Here is a 10,695-nt window from a genome sequence, read left to right as displayed (position 1 = left end):
AGGGGCCTTGTGGGCCCCCCTCCTGTCTGGTACCGGGCCTTTGGCCTGTGGCCCGTGCTCCCCTTCTCACCTCATCCATTTGGGGCCCAGGTCCTGAGCCCACCCCTCCAAGGGACCTGGGGGATCACTGCTCCTGCCCGTGGAGGCACATCCGAGGGCTGCCAGGGCCCTGGCGGACAGGTGGGGCTGGACACAGAGACAGCAAGTGCAGGCTACCAGGGGGCTCAGTCTCTTTGCCAGTGCTTCCTGGGCGGCAGACAAGGGCCGGAGAACAACCGGCCTTTGCTGGGACCCTATTCGGAGAGCAGCTAATCAGCAAGGGGGCCTAGCTTTGTCCAGCTGGGGTGAGGACAGTCCAGGGGTTCCCAGAGCAGAACCACACATGAGGCAGAAGCTTGGCCTTTGGAGGGCTGGGTGGAGGTTTGGAGCCCAGGGCAGCTGAAGTGAGGCTGCAGCCAGGGCAGCAGCAAGGTGGACAGGGCTCTGAGCATGTGGACAGGATTACATGGGGCCAGGGGCCTGCTGCAGAGTAAAGCCCCACCCAGAGCCTACAGCATCTCTCAGGGAGAGACCCCTCACCCCACCCCCACTGTCCTCCTCGGAGAGTGGCTGTATGAGCACTGTGCCCAAAGGGCAGGGGGTGCTTCCTCTTGGTGAGGTGGCCGTGGCCCCAGCACTGGGCTCTGATCTGGCTTGTCTAACCAGAGTCTTTAATGGGCAGCTCTGGCCCCGAGCAGGGCAGGCACAGCCTGAAGGTCCCTGAGGGTGAGAAACAGAATGCTTGGGCTGCTTCCAGTCCTCAGAGACACGCTGGGCACTTGGAGGGTGCAGGGACCATGGCTGACTCAGGGACAGGTGCCACAGTCCCCACCAGTGCAGGGTGGGGGGCGGCCCCCGGGCTTGCCCTGCTTGGCCCTGCGGCTCCAGACAAGGAGGGGCTGGGGACTGGCACGGGTGGGTGCTGGCATCTCGAAACCGCACGCTCTCTGGCTCCTCGGACGCCTCCCTGGGCCCAGCAGAGCTGGCTGGTGGTCCCCCTGCAGCCAGGACAGAGAAGGATGTGGTCAGCTACCACCTGGGTGGCCTGTAGTGAGCCAGGGAGGAGGCAGGCGTGCTGGGGGCATGTCCAGGGGCTCTGTCCCCCTTGCTGCTCGTCACCCAGTCCTTGGGTGGACCCACCAGGTGGACGTGACCTCTGGAGGAACCCAGCTGGAAGCCTCGGATCCTGCTGAGGTGGGGGGGCCTTTCTGGGGAGGAGGCCAGCCACCAGGTGATACAGCAGCACAGGTGGCCACTCGCCAGAAGGCCACCCCAGTGAGGGCCACTGCCTACCGCTCCTCTTTCAGAGGCCTCATGAGCACCAGGGAGGTCCAGGCCCAGGCCCCAGGACTCACTGTGCTGCGTGGCTCATGTCTGGGCAGCAGTGAAGCCACCTGCAGACTCACGCCCGCCGCGCCCGCCTCCCTCAGCTGCGCCACGACGTCCGCGTGCCTCCACCACTTGCAGGGCTGCCCGTTCACGGACACGATGTAGTCACCCTGCTGGAGGCCAGCTGCCTGTTGGGGACACAGACCAGTGAGGAGCAAGAGCAGGCTCTGGCTGGAGTCCTCGGGACTCAGCCTCCAAGGCCAGCGGGCCCTTACCGCAGCTTGCCCGCCAGGAACCACAGCAGCAATAAGGACGGGGGAGTCTCCCCGAAGCGTGAAGCCGAAGCCGCCCTCTCCCCGGGTCAGGTGGATGGGCCCCACCAGTTGCCACCGATTCTTGGCTGAGAACACAGGCAGGGGTCCCTGGAGGAGGCAGGGGTCAGAGGCTGGCTTGGCTGCAGTCCGAGGGGCCCGGCCTGGCAAGCACCTGTACCTCTCAGGACAGGAGCCAGGGAGGTGCCAGTAGGAGGCACAGGGCTGGGCCACCACCCAGGGACCATTGGGGGCTCCTGCCAGTGGACATACAGGGCAGAACCTAATGCCCAAGCCTGCTGTACAGAGAGAGGGCAGGAGCAGCTTGCTCACCAGACGGTGAAAGATGTCGGCCACCTTCATGAAGGACAGGCTGGGCACCCTGACCTCGGACTTCTGGTGGGTCTTAGCTGAGAGGGGTGGGAAGGAATGGAGGAGCAGGGCTGAGCCCAAGGCTCAGGGGCCTCAGGCCGCTGGTTCCACCAGAGGGACTTGACTCCACCCTAGAGGAGTGGGCAACACTAGGTGCACACGGCCCTCTGGTAGCTGGAGGGTAGAGCTGCCCCAGGTCCCTGAACAGGCACCCCTCCACCTGCTCCAGGACCCCTCCCTGAAGCCCAGCTGTCTCTGTCTGACCACAGGGTCCCCCCGGGCAGGAGTCAGAAGGGGAAAGGGTGGAAAGGGAGAGAGCAGGGGGTCTCGATCCAGGTGCTTCCTCGGGCCAGCTGGAGCTCCCGCCCTCCCTGGCCCCAAAGGTCCTGCATGTGGCCTTGGAGACTGCATCTTTGAGGGGCACTTCAGGGCTCAGCCATCTTCCTCTAGCCAGGCTGAGGGCACACCCATCTGGATGGGCCCAGGCTGCTCACGCTGGATGTCTGGGGCCTCAGCGGCCTCAAAGAAGTCATCCTCGCGTTCGAGCTCCGAGTACTTGGCCAACGAGTGCCTCAGTGCCTGGGCCACCACAGCCTGCAGCAGGTCCACCTTGCGCAGGACACGGCATGAAGCATGCAGCCTCAGCGCCTCCTCCTGGCCCAGAATGGCGCGCTTCAGGTGGGCCTTGGCTGCACACAGAGCACAGCATCGTCACACGCTGATGGCCCGCCTGCTGGCCCCTGGAGGCCAACCCTGCCCCCTGCCCCCAGGATGTGGCAGGTAGGGTGTGGGCCACGGGGGTCGGGGGTCGGGAGGTGCAAACAGCAGGGCTGGGGTGGAGCTTCCCCTAGGGCACCCCCATCTGCGGGGCTGCCCTACACTGCTAAGGCCCCGCTCTCCACAGTTACCCACTGGGGCAGGACTGGGGGCAGGTGGGGGAGGAGCACACTGCGGCAGCTGGCCCAGGGCGTGAGCACCAGAGCCCTCTGTGCCTCACCAAGGTTTCTGCGCTCCTCGGGTTGCTGGGGCAGCGTCGGGCTGTGGGGCTCGCCAGGGGTTGGGGGCTGGAAGACCTGCTCATACGCGGGGAGCTCTCCTTCAGCCGCCACTGGGGATCAGAGAGGCCATGAGCTGTGAGCAGGCACCTGGCAGGCACACAGGCACACGGGGCAGGGCACTCACAGGAGCCGTCACAGAGGGCTGTGGCTGCGTGATAGTGGGCCAGGGCGTGGAAATGTTCAGCCTTGACGTGCACCAGGGTGGTCCAGGAGGCAGGCACGTAGTCCTGGACAGGGGGCTGGGCCATGGCCTGGTGCACAAGCCTGTACTCAGCTGCCACCTGCCAGCAGATGTGTGGGCACATTGGAGCTCAAGAGACAAAGCTAGTGGGGCCCTGCAGCCAGCCTGAGCCTCCTGCCTCTCCATAGCCTGGGCGCCCAGGGCCCCAGTTCCTGCCCTGATCATGCTGTCCCCTGAGGCAGGGACTCGGGACGCTATGAACAGAAGCAGCTGGTTTTGGGGAGGCCGGGGGGGGGGGGGTACCCGTCTCTGTCTCTTGACTAGCTTTTCCGACCTGTGGTCCTGTCCGCAGACTCCATGCTCTCCCAGGCCTCCTGCCAGTGGAGGGCCTGTTGTTGAGGGTCCTGGGCAGGGCTCCCTGGCCTTACCTGGGCCGCCTCCTGAGCCAGGTGCAGCTGAGCCAGGCAGTCGTGGGGGCCGGCCAGGGCTGGCAGTGAAAGGCCTTCAAAGACACACTCCTGGGCCTGGGTGGCCATGAGTCGCTCCAGCGTGGAGAGGCAGGTGGTGCTCATGTCTGGGCTCGGTGCCTGGGAGAAGTTCTCCCTCAGGAGGCTGAAGGCCCCTGTGGGCAGAGTGGGTACTCACATGGCAGGGCCCCCAGGAAGGGCCAGCGTGTCCCACCTGCCCTGGGTTTCTGCCCAATGAAGGTGGGATGTGGGCCCTCTGCAGGGTCTGGGCTGCTCTCACCAGCAGCCAGCTGGAAGGCCTGAGCGGCCCGGCGGGCACCCGCCGCACAGGAGCGGTCCTGGCGTGCCCCGATCTGTGTGTGGAGGGCCCCGATGTTGAACAGCACGCTGCCCTTCTCAAACGCCAGGGCCCTCTGCTGTGCAGGGACCCCCGTGAGAGAGTCGTACCTGTAGAGGGTCAGGCTGGGTGTGGTTCCCATGGCACCAGGCCCTCCTCCCCAGGGTACCCCACCATCCCAGGCCCCTACCAGTGGAAGATCAGCCCGAGGCTCCGGGCAGGGCTGAAAAAGCGTCCCTCCAGGAAGCAGAGCTGGCTGTAGTAGGCTGCGAGCAGCTTCAGGCCCGCATCATCTCGGCTGGGGGTCCGCATGGCCTGCAGGGCAGGAGCTGGCTGGGCCCCTGCCCAGTCCCCACCCCACCCCACTGCCCTAGAAATCCCCTGGGCATCAGCCTGTGGAAGCACATGCTGCCCCAGGGGACCATGGGCACCAGGCCAGGCAGCCTGAGTCCAGAGAGCAGGTAGGGCTCTGAGGAGGGAACAGGAACAGAGTACCCCGTGGCCATCTGTGGCTCCTGGGCCCTTCCCTACACACGGGGGTGCCTGTCTCCCTGATGTCCTCCCAAGAGGAGGGCCTCCTGCTGCGCGAGGCTACACTGGCTCCAATTCCATGCTTCAGTGTCAGCGCTGCAGGAGGAGAGGTGGGAGGGGCGTAGCCACCCACCTGCCGCAGGTCCTCCAGCTCCCTGATCTCCGCCTCATAGGAGGCACCGTCCTCTCCAAAGTGCCCTGAAATCAGCTCCTGACAGAAGGACAGGTGTTGGCCTCCGGGACACCCTGTGTTTGGCAGCCTGCCCCAGGGAGGGGAAGGTCCCAGCACTGAGCAGGCCAGCTGCCCACATGGGTCCAGGGCCCTCGAAGCCCTCAGCAGAAGGCTTGTGAGGCTGAGGGCCTGGCATGCGGTGGGAAGTCGTGGATTCTTGTTGGTGCTAATTTTACACAATTCCCTCATCAATCCCATGGCAATCCCAAGAGGCAGGTGCCATGTGTCACTTGGAGACTCAGACACTGAGGCACAAAGTCAATTCATTTTCCCTCGGGGCCCTGCCAGGCAGTGGCAGATGGGACACGGCTCTGTTCTTGGGTCTGAGCCCTCCCAAACACTGGGTAGCTATGGCCCCATAGCACAGCTCCCTGGGTGGGTGGCGGCCCTGAGCCAGGGAACCCTATGCAGGAGAGCCCCGGGTCCCTGCAGTTGTCCTGGGGCTCCCATTACATTATCCTAGGGCAGAGTCCCAGCTCAGCAGGCCTGCCCAGGGTGGGATGCTGGGTCCCTGGTGGCCCCGAGTCAGCCCCACCTCCCTGTGACCCTGTTTCCACATCTGTTCAGAGACACCTGGACCAGGACAAGGCTGTCACTCAGAAGTTGTCGCCAGCGCTTACCTTCAGCGGGGTGGCCCAGTCCAATTCCGTGGTCTCCTTTAGGCCCAGGGGTATCATGGGGACAGTGACACCTTCGCTAGAACCAGAAGCACTGGCTGGGACCTGCTGCCCACAGCAGCCCCCCCTACATGTGCGTGCTGAGTGGCCAGGCTGCAGGCCCTACCCCTCAGGCTGGTGCGTGTCTGGGCCACTGCTGAGCCCCTCCAGCTCCTCCTTCAGCAGCTGCAGGTTGGAGTTGACGTAGCTCAGCTCCAAGGCGACTGTCTCTCTGACCCGGTCATTGCTGGTGGCTCTGGGGAGGCCAGGGGAAGTCAGAAGCTGGGGGTGTCTGGGCCCCAGCCCAAGGGCCCAGAGGTGGGCTGGGCCTGCCCTGTCGGGGTCTTGGCTCAGCAGTAAGTGTACTGCTTGGCTGTGGGGACCCAGAGGGAAAGCTGCTCACGCTGGCTTCTGGACCGACTGCAGGCAGACAGCCACCTGGGCCACCACCCTTGGCCTGTGGCCCTCCCCCGGGGAGGGGAGGGAGCGGCAGGTGCTCACCTGTAGAGGTTCTCAGCCCCTGTCCGCATCCGCAGCTCTTTGCTGATCTGCTGACTTATCCGGGCCCTGTGACTCTGCAGCCAGCTGTGCTGAGTCTGTGCCATGGGGTCAGAGACCTGCAGAGAGCAGTGGGTTATGCCCAGCCCACAGAGCCCCCACAGGCTGGCTTGTCAGGCCCAGAGGACCTCAGCAGTGCTCGGGGAAGGGAGAGTCACCAGGGGCTAGAGCCTGACAGTCTCAGAGAGAACGCAGCCAGCACAGGGTTCTCCCCTCAGGTCACCATAGATGCCAGCCTCAGCTAACTGGGCCACCTGTCAAGTGGCTTCCCTGCACAGCCACCCATCACACCAGCCCTCATGCCCACCTTCTCCTGTATAGATGGGGCCTCCTAGGTCTCCTACTGGTCTTAACCCCTGGGCTCAAGTGTTCTTCCCACCTCAGCAGAGACTACAGGTGCTGCCACTGCACCTGGCTCTTAGAACACAGGAGACGGTGATGCTTTCCAGTGCTGGGGTCCACCTTGGGCCTCCCGTGTGCCAAGCAGACACTCGTCCACAGAGCTGCACCCGTCCCCTTGGCCCGCCTTTCAAGGCAGGATGCAAAGCCCTAGCAGGAAGCCCTCCCTATCTGCTCTCTCTGGAGCCCTCTTCTCACTCCTTGGGGACCTGTGGCCCAGCCACACAGGGAGCGCAGCCCTCCTTGGGGGCTGGGCCACCTTTCCAGTGGGCCCACCACTAAGGCCCAGGGTGAGCAGCTTTAACAAGAGGCCTGTCCCTGAAACCTGGGGATCTGATAGAGCCTGGCTCCAGGGCTCTGCCCACAGGGCCTGCAGGGTGGTATGGCCACAGGCACCAGGCAGCCACGGACACCACAGCCACAGGCTGTGGGCCTGCACTCTGTGGGCAGCTAGTACAGGTGGACAGCAAGATGTTCAGCCCCAGTAGAATGCAGGTTCCTCCCAGGAGACATGAGGAAAGTGGCCTGGGCTACTCCCGCCATTCTTCTCTGGCTGTCGGCTTCCTCCCAGCACTGCCAGGGAGTGGGGACACGGGTGAGGTGCAGCCTGAGATCAGAACCCCTCTGAGTCAATTGGGGCCTTGCCTGGCCTGGGTCACTCACCATCCAGGGGCTGGTGAGGACCTCTCAGAAGCCTCCTTTCCTGGGCAGCTTCCCCATGGTGGTCATTGACACCCTAACAGAACAGGGAGGAAGCCACAGAGCTGGCAGGACCCTGTCCCGACAGCAGACAGGAGGTGGCTCTAATCTGTGCAGTGCTGATTCTGGCCACACATTCAAAGAAGTGTGGCTTACTGTCACTCTAGGAGAGACTCAGACCCTCCAGGGCCGTCACTTATCCCAGTCCCTTGGAGGGCGTTACCCAAGGGTGACCTATGTCCTGGCACAGAGGAGGCTCCTCTCCTCCACGGCCAGCTCCTCAAGAAGGAGTGGAGACTTCCTGTAGGAGGGGCATCTGGGCTGGGGCTTGAAGGCAGGAGGCTCCCAAGTGGTCCTGGGGTGATAAGGGAGAGGTGACCCCCCCTCCCGACAAACCAGGTTGGAAAAGCAGCGGCTAGAGCACCTCCCACTGGGACCTGGGCCACCAGCACTGCAGATGCGGGAGCAGAGTAGAAGGAGCGTCCTCCATCCACTGCCCCACAGCTGTCACCAGGGCCTGTGATTTTTCAGCGGCAGCTCCTGCCTGCTGGGCAGGGTAGATGGAGGTCATGGCGGTCTCCTGGAGAGGTGGGCCACTGCTGAACCAAAAGTCACTGCAAGGTGCCAGCAGGCTCCGAGGGCTGGGCAGTGGGCCTCAGCTCGGCAGGGTGGCCCTCATCTGCATGACAGCCCCTGACCCCCTTTCTGGAGGGAGGTCCCAGCCAGACCACTCTGGGCCCTGCAGGCACCTGGCCCAGGTGCTGGGTCCTTCCTTGGCTTCTCTACCCTTAGTGTCCCTTCCAGGAGGCCAAGCCAGTCTTCTAACCAGTGTGGGGAGAAGGGGGATAAGCAGGTCAGAGCTGGGCCTCAGGCTGAGTGGACTCTGGAAGCTGGTGACCCCCATGCCCAGTTTTCCATGCTGAGCTGAGGAGTGTGCGCAGTGGGGAGGGCACAGACATGTTAAACAGCCCTCATTCTGTGGAAACAAGGCCACCTAACCCTCCCTTGTGCCATTATCCCCACCATGACTTCCTCTGGCTCTCTCCAGTACAGAGAGAACCTGTAGTGGTCTTCGATATTCCCAAAGGGGTGCATCAAGCAGGGGCAGGGCCTGGCGATCGCCCGTGTGGAAAGGGATGGAGAACAGAAACAACCCACTCCCTCCAAGAAACCAAGGGCCTGGTGCTTGATCCCCCTTCTAGGGTGGCAGCCAAGAGAGGGCAGTGGCCAGTCTGGGCTGTCCCTAGGACTCGCAAAAGGGAGGAAACGCTTGGCCTGGCACAGGACTGGAACAGCAAACAGAGCAAGATGGCCCCATGCCTTCTCCCAGGGGTGCCCAGCTGGGCTTGCTCTCTGGGAGAGACCCCCATCCCAGTGTCAGACCCCTGAGCACCCTGCCTGCGAACTCACCCACCTCAGAGAGCCCCAGCCTTCCCTCCTGAGGTCTCTCTCCCCTCAACAGAGGATGGGGACACTCAGCATTCACCAGTGCTGCCACCTCTGTCCACAAATAGGGCACAGGGTCCAAGGGGACACAGTGTGACACGTGCTAGGGGGAACGGCGTGGCAGGCATGCCAGCTGTAGTATAGGGCGCGTGTCCTCAGGATACTGCTCCTTTGATGTTCACCTGGGCACCATGTCACATGCCCCACTCTAGGGCCCTGGAACCCCTTTGTGGGTCAAGCACCCGAAGGGTTCTGATGCCCATCCAGGCAGGGTACGTTGAACTAACCTGGCTGGTGTTCTAGAGACCGACAGAGGCCCAGCCCCTCCCACCTGCCCCACTGTCCCATTGCCCTGATCTCATCCCTCAGCCCTTGACTGTCCCAGGAAGCCATGGGACTCAGCCATGTGGCACTTCCCCATCCGGCCAGTCAGTGCCCACCTGCGGTCCTCCCCTTGAGGAGGCTGACACGAAGGTCTGCAGAATCCCTGCATCCCTCAGGTCAGCCTTCAGGTGAGTGGCTTTTCAGATGGGTAAACTGAGGCCCAGGCCCTTTCTGGGGTGGCAGCTAAGAAAGGGCAAAGATAGGGCCTGGCCACAGCCCACCACCCACAGCCTGAGAAGTAGTGGGCATATCCAAGTCACCCAGCCCTGTCCAGGGGGCCTCAGACCCAGGCATGGCTTCTCGCAAGCTAACCAGTTCTTCCCCATCTGATGGAGTGGGACGGCTGGTCAGGGGCCTGCTGGGGAACCTGGCCTCACTCAGCCCTGCAGTGGGCTTGGAGAAGACTTTCCAGAGGGCAAGGCCACCTGAGCTGTGCAGTGTGACTTAGGGCCTGCCTGAGCAGGGCTGGGGCTGCAAGGCCACCTCCCTGGAACCCTGACTGTGGGTCATCCCAGGGCATGTGTGCACAAGACACAGCAGCCAAGAAACCACTGGGGGGGTTCCGATTCCCCTTCTAGGGTGGCAGCCAAGAGAGGGCAGAGATAGGGCCTGGCCACAGCCCGCAGTCCGCAGTCCGCAGTCCGCAGCCCGAGAAGTGCTGTCTTATAAGCCCACTGGCACATCTTGTTTGTGCAACGCCCCCAGACATTCCTTCCACACAAAGCAACATGTGCTCCCGCCAAAGGCCACCTGCTGGCATGGCTATCCTACCAGGGACAGTTCACAGAGGACAGGAGACAGGTCCCTTCACTGTCCAGTGCCTGCTAGGTGCTGTGGCACCTGGCATGCCAGGGGTGGGCAGAGAGACAGAGCTCCTTAGTGGGTCTGGTCATCTTTACTGGCCAATTCCTTGCAGTTTAATTCCTGGCTGAGGCCTCCCTTCCCTCCTCCCCTAGGAGACCTGAGCCACAGACACACAAAAGCTCAATAGAATCAGCAAGGGACAATGTGTAGTCTGATGCTGGTTAGGAAAGAGGGCAAAGCACTGTGGTAGAGGCCTGGGACTAGCCATATGAGCCACTCAGCAGATTCCAACTGAAAGCCCTTGATGCAGGGCATGGGTGCCCAGAGCCCACATGAACGCGGGGGGGGGGGGCTCATTGACCCCCAGGGAATGCCCAGACTAGGGCTGCAGAGCAAGACACAGGCAGGATGGCTCTCCATCCCTGACCCCAGGGCTCCTGGAAACCCAGGCAGTCAGCACCCGCATTAGGGACTTTGGAGGGGGCAGAGGTTCAGGGAAACCCAGAGAGGGCAAACTGCCCGGTCTGCAGTCCAGCACGCATCAGCTGCCTGCACCTTCACGCAACATCAGATGGACACCCAGTTCCTAATGGGTGCAGAAAGCAAAGCTAGGAACAAATCCGGAGCTGTCACGGACAAGCCAACACCTGCCAAAGAAGTGGGTCCCTAGGTCCCTAACTTCAGGGGAATGATGGTCCCGACCTCGGCTCCTAGCGAGTCCTGGAAGCCTCCTCCTTTCCCCTTTTGGGAACCCCAAAAGGGACTGGAGAGGAACCCAGAGGGGGAGGGATACGGGCTCTGGCCCGCTCGGCGACTCAGTTTCCCCAGAGGTTGCCTGGAAGGCCGCGCGCCCGACCGAGCCTCCGAGAGCTGGGCAGGAGGCCGGGGGCCT

General features: G+C 63.1%; 1 protein-coding gene across 3 annotated transcripts; it reads right to left on the bottom strand.

Moving 5' to 3' along the window:
- Window positions 1-213: 213 nt before the first annotated feature.
- Window positions 214-8,956, bottom strand: Rhpn1 (rhophilin Rho GTPase binding protein 1). 3 transcript variants are annotated; one of them, XM_048802275.1, is made up of 15 exons: window positions 7,134-8,945; window positions 6,015-6,130; window positions 5,641-5,769; window positions 5,478-5,553; window positions 4,759-4,836; window positions 4,285-4,409; window positions 4,038-4,204; window positions 3,719-3,912; window positions 3,234-3,390; window positions 3,049-3,159; window positions 2,546-2,740; window positions 2,013-2,089; window positions 1,644-1,790; window positions 1,395-1,556; window positions 214-1,037 (listed from the first exon to the last, which is right to left on the bottom strand). In XM_048802275.1, exons 1-15 carry the CDS (start codon window positions 7,134-7,136, stop codon window positions 846-848), a joined length of 1,929 nt encoding a protein of 642 aa, XP_048658232.1. In that variant the 5' UTR covers window positions 7,137-8,945; the 3' UTR covers window positions 214-845. The 3 variants fall into 3 exon arrangements, with proteins under 3 accessions (XP_048658232.1, XP_048658234.1, XP_048658233.1); XM_048802277.1 differs by lacking the exon at window positions 1,644-1,790 and having other exon boundaries at window positions 7,134-8,956; XM_048802276.1 differs by lacking the exon at window positions 4,759-4,836 and having other exon boundaries at window positions 7,134-8,946.
- Window positions 8,957-10,695: the final 1,739 nt, after the last annotated feature.

The sequence above is a fragment of the Marmota marmota genome, unplaced genomic scaffold (genome assembly GCF_001458135.2).
Source record: "Marmota marmota marmota unplaced genomic scaffold, marMar, whole genome shotgun sequence".
Classification (NCBI taxonomy): Eukaryota; Metazoa; Chordata; class Mammalia; order Rodentia; family Sciuridae; genus Marmota; species Marmota marmota.
The sequence above is the reverse complement of the archived record's forward strand: the minus strand, read 5'-3'. Positions and strand labels throughout refer to the sequence as shown.

Coding starts and splice junctions, on each gene's coding strand:
- Rhpn1 (XM_048802275.1), bottom strand. Junction 2,741..3,048: donor CGAGGAGCGCAGAAACCTTG/GTGAGGCACAGA, acceptor CTCTGTGTGCAG/CCAAGGCCCACCTGAAGCGC. Junction 1,557..1,643: donor TTCCTGGCGGGCAAGCTGCG/GTAAGGGCCCGC, acceptor TGTCCCCAACAG/GCAGCTGGCCTCCAGCAGGG.